The 23900-nt window shown below is 38.0% G+C and overlaps 1 protein-coding gene across 3 annotated transcripts in view; it reads right to left on the bottom strand.

Moving 5' to 3' along the window:
- The window catches only part of LOC122792986 (diacylglycerol kinase beta-like), a 4078579-nt gene that overhangs the window by 1194958 nt on the left and 2859721 nt on the right, over positions 1 to 23900 (bottom strand). For all 3 annotated transcript variants that reach the window (XM_044060599.1, XM_044060600.1, XM_044060601.1), the window contains one exon: positions 2425 to 2489. In XM_044060599.1, the coding sequence (XP_043916534.1) occupies positions 2425 to 2489 (65 nt within the window). The remainder of the gene's footprint in view (positions 1 to 2424; positions 2490 to 23900) is intronic.

Genomic DNA, 23900 nt, shown 5'->3' with positions numbered 1-23900 from the left:
TTATCATGGCCAGGATCTTGCTAGTTTAAAAGCTAAGAATTCATCCCTGTTAGCTTCTGCAGCTATACTGACTTAGTCCACTACAGCTGTATAATATAATGACTACACCTAATGGCTGCTTTCTGTGTTGATATTTTTGTTCTGGAGTTATCTATTTTTTTTTTTTGCTGTACATTACGCGATGCAAAAGAATTCCAATTTTTCTATGTGACACCTCAGTAATATAAAAGAAGCCATTAAATGTGCAATATTTACTAGTACTGGGTATAAATAAATTCATTTTGACTTGAGAAAATACATGCAATTACACGGATCAACAGTATCTTGCAGTGTTAGCTGCATCTGCACTTCTTTAGATCAGTACCAAAGCCCAACACAGTCAGAAATGTACATAACCATTTCGTCAACAGAGAGATTCCATCAATTTATTTTCTGTGGAAGACAGTGTGATAAACAGTTCCATACCACTGCAGTTATAAATAACCTTCTCCTTGACAGAACCACACCCATGAGAAATGGTACTCTGAAGATATTTAACAGTGGAAGCTGACAGAGTACCCCATGCCATGATTGTCACTTATCTACATCGCAAACATGGAGGGCCACATCCACAAACTTTAAAAGCATGCCAGAATACAGCGAGGATACATTACCATAAACCAACTCAGAATGTGATTAGTGAGTGCCTAAGCATACAGCCACATAAACATGCACACAAATTCCTCACCTGCATATACATGCAGGGAAACACATGCTCTCTATCTCTGTCTCACACATACTCTGAAAACACGTACTGGTTTCAGTTTCAGACTCACTATACACATACAAGTATACACACACACTCACACACAACACATGTACACTGAACACACGTGCACACACACACACACACACACACACACACACACACACACACACACACACACACACACACACACACACACACACACACACACACACACACACACACACACACACACAACATATTCCTAGATACTGATAATAGATAATTTGGCCTACCTGAAGTCACTCTTATTTACTATTATTAAATAAATGCTGACCATTTACATAGGCTATGTGGAAGAGTGCATAAACTTGAGGAAGTGTAAAATATTGAATATGGGAGACACACAATGGAAAAAAGGCAAGAAAGGCACGTAAAGGTGTTAGGCATGGAGTGAGGGAAACAGGTGGCATTTGCACATACTGATCAGGAAGACAACTGCTAATAAACTGCATAAAAGGCATTACAACCCAAGGTGAAAAACAAGTTTCCAGGGTTAAGAATTCTCACTTAAAGGGATATTTTTGCCAGACATTTATGGAGGGAACTACAACAATATTTGGGTATTTCAGGTTTCGCCTCAAGCAGAAAGAACACAGGATCCCTTAAGGTGCAAATGGTTAGGGAGGACATGTTTCGTTGGTCTTGCTTAACTTGCACAATTTCTAAGTTGCAGTCAGGTGAAGGGAGGAATAGTCACAACAGATACATTTTGTAGTCAAAAGGACATAGTCGGACTCTTTTTTCTTTATTTAACAGATCCATTTTCTTAAGATACCATTTAATCAATCAGTTGTTAACAGAAAAAAGAAAAAAAATGGCAATTGTGCAGATATAGCACAAATTATACACGAGGAAGTATAAATACAACCAGCATGTCTTGTGGAGTAACGCGAACAGCATAGTACTTGGAATCTGCGGGGAAATATGAACATGAGAAGGACATCCAAATTCTATATAGACTGTACAGGAAGTATATACTGATCCTTGGACTCTGAAACTATGAAGTAACAACACTAACCGCAGTAGAAGCAAGCTTCCCAAGGATGCAGTGGCCAAATCTAGACTCATGGCGACTGCTTTGGCAAACAGCAGGATAGCATTATGCAATCTCCATATGGACACACAATAATATAGCACATGACAAGTTATGCAAGTTTGAACATAAAATGTAAGGTGTCAGCAACAAATAAAGTAACACATTTAATTGAATCTGTATAATGTCTAAATGTCATGAAATATGGAATGCGAAAAGTTATTACAGTATGTCATATTATATGCAAAACTTTAACATGTTAAAATGTCCTGCTTAGGGGTAGACATTTGCTATAAAGAGTTATCTGGCTCCAAAAAAGTAAATTCTTACTGCCTCTATAAGAATTTTATTGTCAACATTATATAGTGCTGACTTATCAGGCATAAAAACACTAGCCAAGAAATAAGTCCACTTATCTCTGAACAGTGGAACTTGCCATTCCCCTTGCGAAATGTATTTTATTACCTTTCAAACTTAGTTGTCCAAAAGAGTATAACTGACACAAAAAATAAAGTCACTATTTAATAAAAACAAAATGGTGAACTTGCGACACATTTGACTATAAGGCATTTTGTAGACTGTATTAATGTTCATTACAGATTACCTGCTGTTAAATTTTTCAGGATGCTTTTCTCTCATCATATGAAATCTGTGTGCAATAGATGCATCCTGTATAAAAGATAAGAACATGACATCATGTATTTCAGGTTAGTTTCTGGATATACTGTGAATTACTGGTCAAGCATTTCACGGTACTTTACAGTAATATCATTTATATGTAAATTGTGTGGCACTCAATATTTTTATCATTGATGTGTTATACAAATAGACATTGTTTAACATTTTAGGGTATACCTAGTTGTTTTTATAGACATTTACAGAAGCATATTGCTGAAAGTGATGCTGACAGAAATGATGAGCAGTCAGATACAACATTATACCAGCCTTTGTTTTTCACTGTAGAAAAAAGTTTCCTTGGTTACACCTGGAGGTGACAGACATTTTGGTCACAGTTGCAAAAGAAAGCCCCAACTATAAACAAAAGACTAGGGTTTGAAGAGCATGATTGGACCAAGGACAAGACAACTGGGCATGTAGAAACAGCCTCACTGCTGGCTGACCAGTCCCAGGAGAGCAGTGTGGGTTTCCCAGATGGATACCTCCCCCTACTGGAAGCTGACAGCTTTAGATCAAGCAGGTCATCCACAGCATAGTGTGTGCACATCAATGTCAATGGAACAGCAAGTTGTACACTTGCTTTGGTGTAAGGAAGATTAGAAGGTTGTAGGTTCTATTCCAACTTCAAGTGCTAGGATTCATATTCTAGTACTGATACTGCACAGAGGTACTTGGAATACTACATTTTTGTGGTGCTGTCCCAAAACTGATACATTAAATTGAGGTCCCATCTGCCTGAGTTGGTGGTAGTTAGGAAGACATAAAAGATGATCTCGTACTTATCAAAAAAGATCAGGATAATTTCATCAGTGTCTTGGGCAAAAGTAGCAATACAGTATAAATACCACCTTGAGACTCCCTTGAAAATAGACTACAAGTCTAGGTGGACTAATCAGTTAAAAAAGTAGATGTGTTGCATATGGACATCATCAGTACTGACAGAGGATTATGGGTAAGCTGCCAAACTGAAAACAGTTAGACTTTGCTGAGGAAACAGGTCGCGAAAAGCAGACGTAAAAAAAATTGTAAAGTAATTACATGTTGAATTCATCTTCGGGTGATAGGCTTTGCAAAAAAATTGGTTACTGCCTAAAAAGTATGCATATACAATTGTTATTGAAACTTGTAACATAAATCCAGCAAGCTTTTATATAAAGTAGATATGCAATTAAAAACGACAGAATAACCCAGTTTTATATCAAACCAAGTATCACTAAAGGTTGGAGAGACATATGCAACTTTCAGAAAGTATAGAGAAATGCTGTGTGCTGTTTAAAATGTATGCCTGTGGGAATTCAGTATTCTTTCTTCACCAAATAAATTTCAGGGTTTTTTGAGTCAAAGATTCTGTCATCCACTTACCATCTTAAACATTATGTCTTCTACAGCTGTGCATTGTCGCCATCTTGTCACATCTATAACCTGAGTATGACAGTTATTCACCAGGGCTTTTTCTCATCATGGTCAGGATAACCAGACAGGTTAAGTTCAGAAATCATCATAAATATGCATTTCTGTTTTGAAATCAATCTTATTTGAACCTTTTCTCAACATTCTAATATGCTTCCAAAAATGTATTATTAACTCATTTGTTTATGAGATGATAAAGTAAGTGTTCTGTTCAAAACAGATAGTCTAAAGGCACAACTTGGACCTTTACAAGTAGTGAAGGTAGAGACTTAATAAGACAATGGAAATAGTAAAGCAAATAAAAAATAATGAAAACTAAAATACGTATTTTTAGTTGTTAATCTTATTATGAGATGTGAGATAAGCAACACATTTTTAAATAAACTAGAAAATTCACAAACTGAGCATTAATACAGCACAGGATGAGGAAAAACAGAAGCAGAGCTAATCACAGATGACCCTATTTAGTGAGATACCTGCTTCAGATGACAATCATTATACAGCTTGCTATACTGAGAAGATATAGAGCATGGTGCATAAAGTAAGATGATAGTGTTCAAACTGTGCATCAAAAATTAACTTCTGAAACTACCAACAGACTCATGTATCTATGTATATAGGAATCCTGTTTCCAAAATGTGGATGTTCTACGATGCTGCAACGTATCGTTGAATGGACACCAACAAGTGAAAAGGAAATTCAAAGAGATTAAAGTGCTGAATTTAGAACATAATATACCAATTATGCCTGCACATATTGGGAGTGGGGATTTGTGAAGGAACCACTATATGTATACCTCTGAGTATGCATGGCATTACCCCTTTGGTATTCAGTAACTGCTCTAACACAGTGCTGCATGATGCTCTAGCATAAAGGTATGCAGCACCATATGGGGCTGGACCTGTGACCATGCTGATTGTTAATGCAGCAGTCCAAGGAGAGACATATGCTAATTAGCCATGTGCTCTCTCACCTGGAAACACCTACAGGACGGCATCTACATGCAGACTGATTCAAGAAATCACTTGTCTGGCTTGCCCACCACATCACAGTATTAAGGAAGGTCAAAATATAATGTTCAGCTAACTCATCTGTGAAGTGGCTTAACAGCACTGGCAGGAGTATGGAGTTCAGGGATGGAGGGGCACTAGCTACCAGGGATATATATAATTAAAGTGCTACAATAGCACCAGCATCTGTATGGGGATCAGAGATGGAGGCATCATTACACACCAGTGATAACTGAGGATTAAAGCGCCGTGTTAGCACAAACATCAGTATGAGATATAGGGATGGGGGAGACACCAGCAATTCTTCAAATGTCCTATAAGAGTACTTAAACTATTTATGGTGATCGGGGGGGAGATCATGGAAGAGCAGGTCAGGGGGACATGTACATGGACTGTGGTGTGTGCTTGTGTTTCAGTGGACATCTTTGTGTGTGTGTGTGTGTGTGTGTGTGTGTGTGTGTGTGTGTATGTGTGTGTGTGTGTGTGTGTGTGTGTGTGTGTGTGTGTGTGTGTGTGTGTGTGTGTGTGTGTGTGTGTGTGTGTGTGTGTCAGTGTGTGTTGGGAGAAAGATTATGGGGGTAGAATGCCATTGTCTATGCAAGCATCAGTTTACTACCATAATGTGCAGATCAGCAATAATCCACATGTCACGGTAGTAACTGCAATTCAGAGGCATGCAGATTAGCTGATAATAAAGTCTTACCTCATCAAAGCTAATGTGTCTTGGAATCGTAAATTATTCATGCTAGGTCCTCTAATGAATTCCCAAGATTGTGTGGAGAATGCTGTTGACACACCAAAAAAACACCCAACAGATGGCCAGATTTAGAAAACAGAAATTCAGCTGACACAGAAGAAGCAAAAAGAAGTAGAGTATTCGATAACAAGGAGCTGTGGCTTATCTGTTAGGTAGGATAAATGATGGACTATGTAGGTCATGTTTTCTTTATATCACAATTAGTTATATGTGGTTAGGTCCAGCATGACTGAGCTCATGAATGTACAAGCCACAAAATGGAAAAAGACACATGAAGACAATAATCTAACACAATGACCATGTGTGAGAATCAAACTAGCTGATAAGCTATTCTTTCCTTCATCTTTCATCCTTCCTTATTTTTTCTTTTATTACTTTTTTCCTTCTTTTTTCTTTGTGTCTCTAACTCCTTCTCATTGCTTCCTTCCCACCCAGTTTCCCTCATCACTTCTTCCTCTCATTCAAGCAGAGTATGTGAATATTTGTCCTCTAAGTCTGAAGCAGAATTATTGATTCAGGCAGAATTGTAACTAGGGCAGGGTGAAGGGGCGGCTGTCCCAGGTGCAAGCTTTCAGGGGCATAATTGGTAGGTGCTGATGTTGCAGGATTATAGTAAGAACATTGCTTTATAAAGTTACACAAACATTGTGGCTCCATAAATGAATGCCAATACTGTGTTTGTTATTACAGCAAGTACTGAAGTGCACAGTGTGTGCTGATTAACTGTAGCAAACTGCTTGCTGCTGTGTGTTACATTTGTAGGAAGCAGCTTGGAATAGTTTACAGCAGAGAAGGGTAGAAGATACATACATGCATATATATATATATATATATATATATATATATATATATATATATATATATATATATCACTTTTTTAACGGACACTGCATGATGTTGTTATGGTTCTGGATTCATGCAGAAACATTTGCATTCAGTGGTGAGCACATATATAATCACAACAGAAATTAAGCAGTCAGAGGTATACATGAGACTTATTATAAAGGGTACAGGAAGCTATATTCTATGAGGTCTAATGTGTGTGGGCTTATTATAGCTTAAACTGCTTCACTTTCGTCATTTTTGATAAAAGAACTGAGAAGAGCGCCAAAGTGATAAAATGGTTAATTCATCTGCGACGTATGTTGATTTGAAACACAGTTGCCTTGTCCCAGTCTGACAGCTACATGGTTGCATGCAGAGACAACAACTACCTAGAAAACAGTTAAGTATGAAAGTCTTACTAGTGTCCTAGCCAAATTTATTCCATCTGTATAAATAACACTGTAGGTCTTCACTGAAAATAGTCCACAAGCCTAGTGGGACCTATCCAATCATAAATAAATAAAATAATTTAATTAAACTTATGTACATGAAATACTTCAAATGAGCCAGAAAACATTGCAACTAAACAAAATACTTTTACTAAGTACATAAACTACACGTACGGGTACTGCATATTTCATAGTTCATAAAGCAAATGCTGTTAAAAACGATAGAAAACTTAATTATTTGACACAAATGTTTAAAATGGAGAAATAATACATCAAACAATTAAACAGCAAAACAAAAAAAGATGTTATTTATATAGACATATATATATTTATATATATATTCATATTCTTTTGCTTTACTGTCTAAATGCAAAATGGATAAAGCAAACAAGCATCATTTACTGAAGTTGTAATGAGTCCAAGAATTATGTAAATCAGTAATATCTAAAAGCAGATGATAAAAATTAAACCATTGGATTTAAACTGGATATGGAATACAGGTAAGTGGGATGCCTCAATTAACAGTTTGAAAGTTGGTAGTGGTGCTGCGGTAGCGTTGTCACCTCACAGCAAGACGTTGTCGCGTTCGATTCTCAGCTAGAGCGTCTTCTGTGTGGAGGCATGCGTGAATGGATGTGCCTTCGTTGAAGGTTGTGCATCAGGGCTGGTAACTCGGCATGTAAAAATCCACTACCAAACATTAGCGGACCAGAGTTCCGCTGTGGCGACCCCTAACCGGGATAAGCCGAAAGACACAACAACAGGAAAGAGACAATTGCAAAAGACTGAAATTACTTTGTCTAATTACAGAAAAAGATACATGTTTGGGACAATTCGAAATAGCAGGTATATGCTTGTGGTGAAGAAAACAGAAGTAAAAGATACAAGCAGAGAAATGAAGGTAATTAACAGAATTTTGTCCATGAAGGCTTCACATAAAGTTGCACAGATGCTATGTCAGAAGGTGGGAACAGATCAATTTAAATCTGAAAGTCAAGATTAACTGTTATGACATAGAGTTATAAGGGATGATGCTATGCCCTAGATGACCTCAGTTTAATAATTGGTCTAATTTCTGGAAGGACTAACTGGGAGATAAGGGATTTGGTGGATGATACCTGTTTGATGCTTTCTGGAACTTGGTGTTGTCCGATTCCTACTATGAAAGATTCACTTGGGAGAAGGCCGGGGACTATAGTTCTTGTACTTGAGAATTAAGCGGTACAAGCCTGACAAGGACTTAATATATACTTTATCTGGACATCATAAGTGTGCAGGGGCATGCAGGTGCATAGAGTCCACCTTAGTGGGCACTGTATCTCACTTTCTGCCAACAGAAGGATGTGTTATCTGTATACAGAAGAAACTCTCCTAAATGTTGCCCATTGATGGTTTTTGGTCCCCTGGCTCCGAACTTCATATTCTAGTGTTGTACAATGATGGGGTAGAAAAGGAGGGAATAGGAAATGGCACCTTGATTGTGAAGAGGGTAGATGGCCTGGGGCCATAAAGAATGACTAAAGATAAAGATTATTTGCTAAAGATTTATTAGCATTCCTCTTCCAGTTAGGTACGCAAATGAAGAGGATGTTGTGAGGTGCTACCCTGACTACTCTCATCCTTGACTCAAATGCATAACTGTGCCATATTTTGGTTTAAGTAAACACTGATGGGGCATAGCAATTGTGACCTGTTTCCCTTTTCCCTGTTCCAACACATATAAACATAAAGATCATGGTGGACTACTGGTTCATGGTGCTAGAAAATTAGCTCTCTGTTGCATACTGGGGTGCAGACCCTACAGAAGATAAGATTTCACTACGATGATCACTGTTGTAACACATTTTGCATAACGGTGGATATCATGAGAATGCATACCTTGGTTAAAAGGCAGAACTACAATTTATGTGTGTGTAGTGTGTGCATGTGTGGTGCATGCATGTGCACATGCACGTGTGTGTTTCTAGGGCATTGATTCCACAGCTCCCCCTTTTCACATTCTCTCTTGGCCAAGTGTAATATTGGAAACTTCACTAGAATACAGACTTCTCATTTTGACTTCCACTTCCAAGAAAAAAATACACCAACTCCTCTGCCCATTGTTAACAATATCTGTGATTTCATCAAAAACTCACCTTAATGTGAACACCACTACATTATCCTGGAAAAAGGAAACTGGATTCCCATAAATCTAAGAGCTAACCTACTACTAGGATCACAGCTATATAAATTACTCCCACTCTTAACTTTTACCTCCCTTGCAAGCAAAACTTCACACAGAAAATAGCCCATGCCTACCACTCATAATTTACACCTTTATTCAGCTCTCCTCAAAGCAAACCTTAGTTTACCACTCATGTCTTCTCAGTGCCGGCTCGGACTCTTGAGCCAGCTCTGCCTCATACTCTAAATTCAAACTAATTATCGAGTCCCTCATACACATCCATAAGCTTCCTCACATTCTGACAGCACCTCACTCTAATATGTCCTGACCCACTTTTAAACTCCATCAGATGGGAGTATGGTGTAATGGTTAAGGTGTTTACCTTACAAACAAAATGTTCAGGCTTTGATTCTTGCATGGGGTAACTGGCTAGGCTTAAAATACCCCATAAAGACAGTTAGCTTAGTATTAACCTGTAAACAAGCTACTATAAGCAAAGAGAAAGTGTAGCATGTGTATTGCAACACATGCCTTTTTGTACTAACACTGTAAATTACTAAAACTACTACAATTACTCCGACATTATTAATGTACATTTTTATTTTGTTTATGTTTGCTTGAAATGTTCATCATTGTTTTCATGAATCTTACCATTTATGTGAATTTCTACCATATTTGTGCTTGCTGTGAATGCCTGCTCTATATATGTATATATATATATATATATATATATATATATATATATATATATATATATATATCTTGTGTATTACATTGCATTTTAATCTTGCTTTGCCCTGAAGTAATCAATATTGATGAGTGCTCTACCCAGTAAACAAATTTAAATAAATTAAATTAAATACTCTGCATATACAATGCACTTCTCTGTAGCGCCTAGTTGCTACTCTATACAATCTGCCTTGAGTAGATATTAGTTGTACATTCAATAGACTCAGTAAACATGGAGCATTCATAATATCCATCTATAACATTAAATGTCATGGATTCACCTCATGGGGGAGCTGTGCAGTGAACTGCAGGTTCTTGCTACATGGTATGTCATCTCTCTACCCTATGGCTCACTCATTTTTTGTGAGGAAGGAGTAGAGATTTAGTACAGCCCAGGTATTATGCTGTCTTTGAAGATGGGCAGTGTGGTCTTCTTCTTCTTCTTTCGGCTTTTCCCAGTTAGGGGTCACCACAGCGAATTATCTGTCTGCTCATGATTGGCAGTGGAGTTTTACAGTGCCGAGTTGCCAGTCCTGCACTCAACTATCCACAGAAGGCACACACACACACGCACACACACACACACACACACACACACACACACACACACACACACACACACACACACACACACGCACTCACACCTAGGGCCAATTTAGAGTGTCCAATCCACCTGCAGCATGTCTTTAGGATGTGGGAGGAAACCCACGCGACCACAGTTAGGACATGCAGACTCCACACAGAAGGCACCCCAGCCAAGGATCAAGCCGGAGAACCTCTTGCTGTGAGGCAACAATGCTAACCACTGCACCACCGTGGCCACTCAAGATGGGCAGTGTGGTGCTACTTAATATTGGAAACTGGTCCGCAGTATTACTTTAACTGCTAGGCATATTCAGCATGATTCTACTATTCACAAGAAAAAATAAATATATTTACAAATAAAGATATCGTGTTTTTTTAGCCAAAATCAGCATTTAACCCTTTCAGGTAAGTGCTACCTCATAAATATATCTCTATAAATTAGTTACGCTACCATAAGTAAGTTCCATATATCTTGTAGCAATTTGGAAAAATGCACTTACAGGTAACATCTAGTAGCAACTGATTTGACTGGTATGTTTCAGTCCCATAGGCCACTTTTTCCCTACAAGACCCAAGATGTTTTTTTTTTGTCAAAATGGATCAAACAAAGTATGAAGGTAAGGCTGAATGACTGAACACACAGCAGTTTTCAGATTACAATGACCAGTGTGAGTAAATGACTTGTCAAATTTGGTTTCTTAGCTGCAATGTATTTTTGACAAATAAATTATCGTCATTCATGCAGTAAGAAAAATAAAAACTGACCGACAATAGCAATGGACAAATTTTCTGAAATCCCCAAATCACATAAGAACCATAATGACCCACCACTGCATCCAAATAGTGTCTTCTGTATATCCAAAACTGAGCCCTTGACTCTGTTGACAGCAAATTAAAAAACATTTTTAAGGACAGACCACACACGTTATGAGATTTATGGGATTTTTTGCTGAAACTGTCCAACACCACATACTGTGAGAACTGTGTAGTTGTTACCACAGATGTGAAGGACCAGTGTTTAGTAATACCCCACGTGGTTGGAATGGATTGGCTTTACCAAACTTTCAACAGAGGGCATTTTATTTATTCACGAGTGTATGGACACAGTGTTAAAAAAAACAATTATGTGAACTTTAAAGGCAAACACTTATAGGTAGGTTCATAGGTAGGTACTAGTCTATTGGCCCTAGGGCCTATATAAGCCTAGCCAAATGATACCCTGGCTTTTGCCACCCAAGAAAATTATTTTCCTGGGCCCCTGTCAAGCAGAGCCACGGAAGTGATCCCCGGGGTGAATTTCCCATCTCCCATCCAATCATCATGATTTTTCTTGAAGAGTGCTAATGAGGAGCTTTGTTTGATATAGATCGATAGTTTGTTTCAGAGTATTGGAAGTCTCTAGGACAGGAATCTATCCCTCCAGCATGTTCTGTTTATTGTGGTGACAAGCTTTAGGTCCTTAGAGTGTGTAGCTCGGTGGGATTGGGATTTCTTTAAGTGGAGCATGTCCAACAGTTCTGGGTTTGACATAGCTTTGTATGTTAGGCAGAGATCACCTCTGAGTAGGTGATATGTGACAAGAGTAAAGCTGGAGTTTTTTGAGACGGTCTACGTAGGGCATCTATTTGAGACCAGTAATCCTCTTTGTGAGGTATTTCTTTGTCCTTTCCAGTTGTTGTAGATATCTTGTGAGGTACATACCAAAAGGGGCATTGTACTCTATAATGGGTCTAATGAGTGATGAGTAGAGGGGAACAATGACCTCTTTTTTCCTGCATGAGAAACCCTTTGTGATGAGGTGTGCCACGTAGAAGGATTTCCTGACTACTGTGGCAATGTGATTATCAAAGGAGAGACTACTGTCCACCTGTGTCCCAAGGTCTCTTATCACACTTTCAGTGTCAAGTAGACTACTGTCTATGTAGTAGATCATGGGTACAGAGTTTTTACCAAAAGGGATGACAATGCACTTTTTAGCATTGAGCTTGTGGCCATGGGTTTGACACCAGGCATCTGTCTCAGTGAGGCCCTTTTGTAGCATGTCCACATTGTTAGGAGTTTTGATTATGGCTCCTAGTTTGCAGTCATCTGCGAACTTTGTTAGCCAAAAACCTTCTGTGTTAGGCTGTACTTCAGAGAAGTAGATACCAAACAGGAAAGGACCTAGGACTGAACCCTGTGGTACTCCACATGTCACTGGTCTGAAGTTGGATTTAGAGTCTGCCATTTTCACACTGTGGGTTCTGTCAGTGAGCCAGTTGGCAACACATCTTGTGACGTAGGGATTTATACCTGGTTTAGTGAGTTTATCTATAATTACAGAGTAGGGGATGGTGTCAAAAACCTTGGCGAGATCTAGATAGGCTGTGTGAACCACCTTACCCTCATCTACGACTTTGGTGACCACTTCAAAGAAGTCTATCAGGTTTAGGAGACATGATTTGCCTTTTACAAACCCGAACCGGGTAGGGTACAGAGTTTGAAGATTACCAGTGTCATTGTTTATAAGTTCCGTGATGATACGTTCCATAGCCTTGCAGACCAGGTTTGTCAGGTTAATGGGGCAGTAGTTCCTGGGGTCTGTGGTGGCTCCCCCTTTGTGGAGTAGGATAACCGTTGCTGTGCACCATTCAGTGGTCACAAAGCCTGAGGTGAGGCTATGATTGAACATGGTACTTAGGTGGGGTGCCAGTTCATTCTGTAGTTCATGTAGAACGCAGCCTGGGATGTTGTCAGGTCCCATGGATGCTGTGTTCTTGGCTTTGGAGAGTGCGTTCTTTACCTGTGCAGCCATGATTACAGGAACTTTGCATTCTTCCGGTATAGAGATGGGCCCTTTAGGAGATGAGAGAGGGGTAAAGTTAGCACTAAACCTATCTGCCAACATGTCGGCAATATCAGTTGGTTCTGTATATTTAGTGCCATTGTGCTGCAACTCAAAGCAAATCTGAGTGTTGCCATTGAGATTCTTGACATAGCTATAGAATGCTTTGTGGTTGTCTTTAGAATCAGTGGTGATTTTGTTTTCGTAACTAGCTTATAACAAATAAAAGCGGTAGCCATGGGAACCTCCTTTGCCCCTGTGTTTGCAAACATTGGAATGTGGTACTGGGAAACATACTTTCTGTTTGACAGTGGAGTTTTGAATGATATTTTTAATCATGGCCAGATTCCTCTACTAAATATGATGAATTTTTAGATACATAAATAACAGTGTAGACTTTCTTAGGTTTACTTGTGACAAGAGTAATGACGACATTAGTTATTTGAATGTTACCTTTTTAGAAAAACATGGCTTACAGTAGATGAGACTCAACCATTTTTAAGAAGCCAACTTTTTTCCAGTGGTTATCTGCATTGCTCAAGAAACCACCCTCTATGGCAGAAAAAGAGCTTGATCAAAGGGAAAATGGTGAGGCTATCCAGGCTGATATATGGGGTCTGTATCATATAATTGAAAACACTATTAGTCAAACGCTTATTGGCCGAACACTAATAAGTGAAAACCCTAAATGTTGAGTGAATGTTTCAGCAAAAACTTTCCCTGAGTTAAAAACCAGTTGGCCAAACCAGCAAACTACAGAAAAACATCACCAACTAAAACCCATTCTAGTGGGGGGCTATGCCTCCCACACCCCCCAGTGTGGGGGATTGCACCCCTCCTAACTAAATATATCAACTCCAAGATTGCACTGCAGTGGGGAAAAGGGCAAATCCCTGATGATGGTCGACTGATTGTTTTCCCATCAAAGCATTTCACTGAAACATTTGTTCGACATTTAGACTTTTCTCTTATTAACGTTTGACTAATAAGCGTTCGACTAATGGTGTTTTCGATTATATGATATAGACCCAATACATGATGACAGCCAGTTCTTGTTAAAGCCAGACAAACTTAAGATATTATTTTTTGGAAAGGGCTTACTCCATGAAATTAATGAATAACATAGTCTTTGAGGTAGGGTCAGGAAGACCAACCAGTTACAACCCAATTTTAGACTACTTAGGGTCTTCCAAGATTGTGGCAATTTATTTATTTATTTATTTAACATTTGTTTTCTGGGAAAGTCCAACTTGGAACGAAGGCAATTTTCAGTAGAGGACCGGGGAGAAATGCACCAGATGCATGTCTTTGTAATAAACAGCACTAGGAACAAACATGGATCTAATATCATGATCCTCACATTTAACCATAGTGGAGGTGAGGTGAAGAAGATTTTTTGCAAAAATTGCAAAACATTGGTTGGAGGTGTTTGGTCCCACAGGTCTAACTCAAAAAATAGAAGAAGGCCCTACTTTTGTCTTTAACTGCAGTACAAAAGGGTTATTGGAAAAAGTGACCAGTGACGTGACAAGAAACAATGACAACAGCATGGGGGTTGCTTGCAAATGTTACAAGTGGGCTAATAGGGAGAATACAAATGCGGGTGAGATTTGTTTGACACTGCAGTGTTTGATTCAAAGACATGGTCATGAGCAGCAAATGATGTATTTTTTGTGTGGTTTCACCTCTGATCCACGTTGGCCAATTAGTATGGATGGAATTAGTCTTACTAATTTGTGTTAGATTACAATTCACCAATCTGCAACTGAAATTATTGAAAAAAGAGACCCCATCTTAACTCATTACATCCAAGTGCACCTCCAGGCAATTCTACTGTTACCTCCTACTGATGCTTCTAGGCATCAAATATTGCTGGTTCATATTTGCATTTACAATTTCAAAGCTATGCTACATACAGAATATCAAAAGATTTCATCTTAAACAATACATGATGGCAAACAGATCTCTAACTAATAGATCTAAAGAGATATTGAATATTATTTGCATATTGTTTATTTGTATTGACAATTTTCATTTTTCCTCTAAACATCTCAACATTCAGGTGGCACAGACAGAATTGCATAGCCTCACATGAAAGCTCACAGCTGTATGAAGAAAATCCTGCTGGCAGTATGTGTCTTGCATGAATAGTTACTCAGATATCATAAGCAATTTATACAAAATTACAAAATTAGTATTCACTGCTTTTATTTTTGGTTTATAAAATCCAGTTTAAAGCAACAAGCTGAATGAATGTTACAACTATAAAAAAACTATCCTGATTAATTTGCTATTTACAGTTTTCTAGTAACACGTATGGTTCCAGAGATATGAATATTTGTTTGAACTGTTAGCTGAGACCTTAATTTTTTTAAGGTTCAAGCCACACCCACTGGGAGTTAAAAGTACTCACTCAAAACAGCTGTACTGGAGGAAAGAGTTAACTATATATATCTAAAAATTAACTAAAACATAACTGAAGGGTAAAACAAATTAATTCTAAAAACATATTAATGTACTGCTAAAAGATTTAAAGTAAATGAAATTTAGCTACACTAAAGAATTGAAATGTACTTCATTACTAGACTGCAAAGCTATGCGCACATCTGCAAGAATATCAGTTCATAAAAACTTGTACAAACAACCTTAGAGCCCCATTCATACAGCTCAGCTGTAAAGATTTTCACAGAATGCCCAGATTTTTGCCTGATATTTTTGGTTTGATTCTCACAAAATTGTCATTTTTCTGGCAAATTAGTGGTAAATCATTAAAAATGAAGTTAGAAAATAATGGCAGACAATTGAGTTTCAGACTTCATATCCTTCAGAAAATTTATGCTAATGCAAAACCTGTTATTCTATCAGCTTTCTAAGTTTGTAGGAGCAATATTTAAAAATTGCGCTTATTTTTGGGACTTTGTCCCACTTTTATTTATGGCTTTGTCCAGGTTTCTTGCTCTAAGAGTTTGAGAGGTACTAGCCAGCAGAGGACAACAAGAAATGTATTTATTTTTTCTTTGTCTACCAGATAAAATAACTGGTCTTATGACTCTTTTCATCCTCAGTCAGGGTGCCTAATCACAATTTTTTACATCAATTTACAAATTGGTACATTACAACATGAGAGTTATATCAGTGTTAGTCAATTTTGTTTCACAGTTAGGGAGATAAAACTAAGCATGTACTTGTTTGACATAATACTTTAAACATTAACATAAAAGTCACAGAAAATAATGGATACATAGAATACATGATGGTCTACTGTGTGAGATGCATGAAATACTTTCTATCATAAGATTAAGGTTTATGACTCGTAGTTTTACTAAAAGATAACATCCGCGGTGGTGCAGCGGTAGCGTTGTTGCCTCACAGCAAGAGGTTCTCCCATTTGATTCTCTGCTGGAGTGCGGGGAGTGCCTTCTGTGTGGAGTCTGCATGTCCTCCCCGCAGTTGGGTGGGCATTCGAAAGACATGCGTAAATGGGCGTGCCTTCGTTGAAGGTTAGACCTCAAGCTGGCACCTCAGCGTTCGTGAAAATCTACTGCCAATCATTAGCGGACCGGAGTTCAGCTGTGGTGACCCCTAACCGGGAAAAGCCAAAAGACAAACAACAACTCGTAGTTTTACTAATCACAAAACTCTTTCTCTAAACTGACAGTACATGATATTTATAGCGTAACGCACAAGACTCCACTTATCTTTTATCTACAAATGAATACATATACTTTGCATTTTTATGAAATATGGTCACCGTGGATAACTTTCTTCCTTTCTTTTAATATCATGCAAAAAGTGGAACTACTGCTATAGATTAACATAAACACATAAGCAATGTAAATAAGCAATATATTATAATAGTCGAGGAATATAACAAAGAAAACAATAGAAAATAAAATAAAAATAAAAGGAATAACAAAATTAAGGAAGTGCTATATATTATAATAAAAATTAGAGATATAACTTAGATAATGCAATGAACATGGAATATACTATTACAGAAATAAACCATTTGAACACATAACATTTTTATGAGAGACCTGAAAACTTAAAACTTCAAGACTGGTATATGAATTAAGGAGTCAGTATATAAAACTAATACAAATGTATAGTTGTACAAAATGATTACATAACACATCCAGAAGAAATATTGTCTGAAGAAGATTACATTACATTACAGTGTTTGTGGGAATCATTTCTGAAAAGTGTCACAAATCTCACACCATTATTACATCTGCCTGCGAAGAAAGTTTAGTTTTCATCATCGTGTCTGAAAACATGAATCCATAACATAGCATTTATTTGTTCTTTTTGCCTGTATGGTTAAACAGGGTTCACTACACAGATTTTTAATTTCTGCTGTTACCAACTAGATATGTGAGAGTTTTGGAAAGTTGCTTCTATGTAACAAAGCATGACTTCTTCTTCTGCTGTTATAATTCTTTACTCTTGTACAATTAAATGAATTTCCCAAGGAAGTTCACAATGACATCTATATTGTCATGGCTTCATAAAACAAGCCTCCAACCCATAACCAAACTCTTTGCCTAGGAAGGAGGCATTATTATCTTTATGCCACTACAAATGACCACAGAGACACATTGACATTCTTTTGATGCACTGCCTGGTGTTTGAACTACACCACTTGTAACAGTCTTCAAATACAATTTACCCATACCTGAGGGCAGATGGCATTCTGAAGGCAGATTGGCTGAGAATGATCCTAAGATTTACATGCAATTGGTTCACAACATGCATTCCATTGATAAATGCATTCTGGGAAAAAGTGGAGGAAGAATTTTGAACAGTTGTAGCAGCTTCCACTTATAGCATGAAATTTAAATGCTAGCAGCAAAACAAAATGTAGTAGCTAAGGACTGGGGCTACATTTTGTCAGTTCCAGTTTTCTGTTAAATTAAACCCTGGCATATTTTAGCTCTGTTTAATGTATTATCTTAATTTATGCAAAATATTGCCCACTATATAGAGTTTTATATTTTATAATGTGTAATTCAGTGTTAGCTAGTATTTTGTTCAGCACTTGGTTCCCTGTAGGGTTCCCTTAAACCACATAATTTGTGAGAAATAAGAGACATAAGTAAGTTCCAGTTTAACAGAAAATTGCTGGTCATTGTATAAAATAGTATATTTTAAAATTAATGTCAATTTTACTTGAACTTTGATATAGGTTGAATAAGTCAATATCATACAAAATATATGCAGTTAAACAATAATGCCACCTAAAAACAATAACTATTTTTTTTAGCATGACAGCACTGAAAGTTCATAGTCCATTTTATTACTGTAATATTTTTCTCACTTAAGAAGTATCTTGTGCTGTCATTTAACACTCTCTGTGCTCATGCGGGATCTTTCTATAACTCACTGCCTCATATTATGAGAAAACTCTAAACTGACTGCTTATTGTTTCATTAAAACCCAACCAAGTAAGCTCACACAATTAATGATTACAAAGTTATTAAAATGAGAGATAAATGTATTTTAAGTATTGACACCATTTTATCTCAATAGTGATAAACTATTGTTTAAAATAAATAAATTGTTTAAATATTGTTTAAAACAGACTGTGCTTGATCTAAAAGGGCACAGATACAAAATTTTGGAAATTACATAAATGCAGTAATCGTAATTGGGGACACACGCTTTAAACCTTTATTTTTACATATGGGAGGTGAAAAAATGCACAAGTGTATCACACTGGCAGATGAAAGAAACAAATGTTCTGATTATAAAGTAATGGCATCTTGTTGTTTGAGCCAAAGTGAAACACATAATCTGAAATTCAGAAAGTCAAGAAAGAAGTGCAAGAAACAGCTTTCAGCCATTCGCTCATGTCAATGTAGCTTGGAGCATACCTACTTAAACTTAACAGATGATTTTTTTAACTGCTTATAAGTTATTACTTTGAGACATATATGAGTAAAATGTGTAAAAGCATGTGCCTGATTAGTTGTTGGGACAGTCTTACTGCCTCACAGAGAAATAATAAGGTAGGTTTTCCTGTGTCTGTTACTGACTGCTCTTCTTCTGAGATGTAGCAGTGACCTTGCAGTGACAATAATTAAGTCTGGGGATAGGGTGGCTTATCCCCCCTGCACACACACACACACACACACACACACACACACACACACACACACACACACACACACACACACACACACACACGCACTCGTGTGTAAGAATGCATAAGAGCTTGGGACCAACAAGAAATGATTTTCCAAAAATTCTACATCTGCTTCTACTACATAATAGCTCAAGTGCTTGTCATATGAGTTTCCATGTTCTCAAGCTTATGCAATACAAGGAACTGGAGGATTTGAAACAACTGTAAGGGATCTGCAGGAAACAACTGAAATGTCTAACGTGTACCAGACCAGTTTGAAACTGATAGCAAAGAATTTCAGTGTTACTGATACTGATCACAAAATCAAAGTCCAAATAATATAAATTATTATATTTCTTACACTAAGCAATAAATGACATATGAACGAATGGCAGGGCATTATAAATATCTGGACAGGTAACTCACAATGAACAGAAAAAAAAGCATAAATCCATTGATTCATCTTCAGCCAAGAAAATCTTAGAAAGTATGTAAGCATCAGCAAAAGGCAGAAGACAAAATATATTTTAATAGCTATTCATATTAACTGAGGAAGCACATTTTTTTCATTGGGTTATCTGTCTAGCAAAAGGAAAGCAATATAATTTTGTGGCAAGATGAGACATTTTTATTAAGTGGTGCAAATCAAACTCACAAAACAGTTCAAATCTAATAAGAAATCACTACAGCCAAGATTCACAAACAAGTTCAGCAGCACAAAGCATGCACTTGCCCAGGAATTGGCAATCCACAGTCTTGTGTAGGTTGGTGGGCATCTATATACCCATATTGTACTCCAGTGTAGTAAGCCCAAATATGCAAGACAATATATGCAGATTATCACATAATAGTATACAAATGAAACAGGGTAGAAAAAGTGAGGGCCTAATGAGATCAAAATGAAAACAAAGTAAACAGAATTGTGATTTACAGTTGTATACAGAAAAAGCTGCACAATTGTGAATGCCTAACTGCAAAAGGGTAAAGCACACTAAATTCTGACATTACACAGAGCAAGAGTGCTCTTAATCACATCATCTGAGACACAATACATATTATAATCCTTAGTGCTACTAACTCCCACTGATTCTCACTGGTAAGTGTGAGCTGGCATAAGTTAATGATACCATAAATGGTTAATTTATCACAAGTTCTCTTAAAAATAGATAACTTATTACTTAAGAGATTATCTAGAAATTGAAAAGGTTGTGGCTGAAATTTGTCACCCACATACTGAATAGTACAGTTGTGCAAAATCTTACCTAAACAGTAGATGTCCTTTTTACTATTGTAGTATTCATAACATGTGGAATCACCTGCCAGGGACAGCCAAATGTCTACCCAAAATACCAAAGCCTTTACACCCTTCCAGTATCATATGTTAGACATATGTTGTCTGCACAGGCATAAGGCATAACTGTGATGTACACATGCTCCATACACAGAACTGAAGCATCTCAGGAAAACTAGAACAGCCCCAGAAGAAAAAAGAACATGCACATCCAGAAGGAAAAAGAAACTGAAGAGAAAGTCAAACACCCCTCAGCCAGCAAAGTGTTCCCAGCAAAAGAATGAGAGAAAAAGGGGGCAGGAGACAGGGAGGGACTAAACACTGCAACAGTGAAAAGGACATCTACTGTTATGCTAAGGCTTTGCACAGCTGCATTATGTCCTTCCATATCACAGTTACAGTACTCATAGTATGTGGGAGGTTACTCAAGATACTGAAAAGGATGTGAGGATGAAGGCACAGAGGAGCCCTCCACAAACCTATGAAAGATATGCCTGGCTAATCCTACCCTGGCTCCTGAAATATTATCCAACTTGTAATGTTTAGTAAAAGTGTGGACAGAGGCTCAAATGGCAGTTTCAAGGATTGATCTAGTATCCTTACCCTTAAAGTAAGTTCCACTGCACTTGTAGAATGAGCTCAGATAGAAGCAGAAAACTGTTTTCCATGAAAAGAATAAGAAAAAGAAATGGCATTAAAAATCCATGAGGAGATGGTTTGCTTAGAAACTGTCAAACTAAATGACCTGGTATGAAAAATAACAAAAATCTGCTCAGACTTGCAGATGTCTTACCCAAATAATGCCTGAGCTATCTATGTAAATCTAAAGGGGTGAAGAACCTTCTCGCTAGCAGATTGTGAAAAAGGAAAAAAGGAAGAAAGTAGACAGACTGATTAAGAGACAACTCAATGACCACCTTGGGCATAAAAGAAGAACTTGTACACAGAGAAGCCCTACCCCTATGAAAAATCAAAAAGGGAGGGATTGCCATTGAGCCTGAAATTCAGAAACCTGTTGGCTGAAGTAAGGGCAACCACCAAAACAATCTTCCAGGTACAATGTTAATGTGTCAAAGAAGAAGAAGCAAGCTCAAAGAGAGCCTGAGTCCGTTTTTCAAGAACAAAATCATGCTCCAGAGATGGAGAAATAGGTTTTCTTGGGGGGGGGGTATGAAGAATGCCTTTAAGAAATTGTTTGACCTCAAAACAAGAAGCCAGTGGTGGGTTCAAGGGCAGACAAGCAGAAATTGCTGATAAGTGAGCTTTAAGAGAAGAATATGCTAAGCCAGCCTGGAGCAGTTTGCACAACTATGAAAGAACCCCCACTGATAAGGGATCCTGTTGATGTTTGAAAAACCAAAAAGAAAATTGTTTTCTATTTACCCATATAGGATTTTCTGGTAGTGGGTTTCCTGGCCTCCTGTAGAACCTTAAGCATTTCCAGAGAAAAGGGATCAAAATCCTATCAAAGTGTCATTAGAAGAGTGGACAAGTGAGGGTAATTGAGAGAGCCCATTGACTTGTATGAGAAGTTCCATCCTGTACCATAACTTGTGATGATTGCCCCTGTCCAGGTGAAAGAGAAGGGGAGAACCAGTGCTGTCTGGGCCAAAAGGGAGTCTCCAACAAAATTCTTGGAAAGTCCTTCATGATCTTGTGCAGGACCCTGGGAAGCATATAGGAGCACTCCTTTCCAAGACATGGACATGGAACATGCTTTCCAAGTCATAGAACTTGGGAATCTGGGACAGAAATGAGTAATTTGCCTGTTCACAGGAGAGGCAAAAAGATCCACTTGAGAAATACCCCACCAATGTACTATGTCAAGAGCACCATTTGTGAGGTTGTGTCCTGTACGCACTCAGGAAGTTTGCACAAAGTTGTGCTCTGAAGGTATGTAGACCACCTGAAGGGTAAGACGATAGTGGATAGCCAAATACTAGGCCTTAAGGGCTATTCTGCAAAGAAGATAAGACCTTCTGTCACTCCCCATTTTTTGATGTACTACATGACCTTGCTGTGGTTTGTAAAGACCTTTAAAGGGCACGGAGACCAGGGAGAATGGAAGACCTGAACAGCAAGGATGAGTGATGTCATTTATTTTCTGTTGATATGGTCTGACCTCTGATGAAGGGGTCATAGACTCTGAACCTTAAGATTTTTGGAATAAGCACCCCATCCCAGATTGGAAGCATATGTGAAAAACCCTTTAGTAGGGGTAGGAATCTAAAAAGACTATCCCAGACTGGAGGAGATCTGCTGAATCCACCAGTAAACTTGCATTTGAGACAAAGAAGCAAGGGAACCGGAAACTCCGGAGGGTGACAATGCTGGAGCCAAATTGTCTTTAGGTCCCACTGAAGCTTCCTCATATGAAGCTTGACAAAGGGAAGCATGGGAATAGTAGAAGCCATGAACCCAAGGACTCTGAGAAAATCTCTTGCAGGAATGATGAAAAGGTGAAGCAGAGAGTGGAAGGTGGTTGTCAGAGACAGAACCTTGGGAAAATGAAGATAAGCCACTATTGTGATGGTTTAGACTTCGCTACCCAGAAAAATGTGGTCTTGAGAAGGAGTCATACTTGACTTCATGGTGAATCCCAGACTGCAAGGATGGAGCATGTTAAGGTGTAGATGCTGAACAAGCCTGGATTGAGAGGGTACCTGAGGAAGCAGGTTTACAACATAATGAAATATCTAGATTTCTTGAAGCCTGCAAAAGGATTTTACAAGGGCCAGACATTTGGTGAACGACCTTAGGATCATAGAAAGACCAAAGGGCAAAGCAGAAAACTAAAAATGAGAGGAAGAAACAGAGAAATATAAAAACGTCTTGAACAGAGGGTGAATGGCTATATGAAAATAGGCATCCTTTAGGTCCAGAGAGAACAGAAAAGCCTGTGGAAGTAATGGAGGAAATAGATTTTGGAGGGAAAGCATCATTAAGGAGGGAACCTTTAGAAAAGCATTTAGATAAGGCGAGGTCAAGGACCAGTTTCCAAGAGTCCTCTTTTCTGTAAACCAGGAACATTCTGGAGTAATCCCTGTTCCTCTCGGATTATGGAATGGATTGAATGGTGCCCTGATGTAGTAAATCCTACAGAACCTGAGAAAAATTATGACATTTTTCTGGAAGAAGTTGATTAAAACCTGAGAAGGAGGAAGGGATTTCCATTCCATAAAATAACTGATGGATAATGGACAGAACTCATGAGTCTGAAGTAATCTGTTGCCA

The sequence above is a fragment of the Protopterus annectens genome, chromosome 2.part0 (genome assembly GCF_019279795.1).
Source record: "Protopterus annectens isolate FY-2018-M chromosome 2.part0, PAN1.0, whole genome shotgun sequence".
NCBI classification, from domain to species: domain Eukaryota; kingdom Metazoa; phylum Chordata; order Ceratodontiformes; family Protopteridae; genus Protopterus; species Protopterus annectens.
This window is presented reverse-complemented; position numbering and strand designations above follow the sequence as displayed.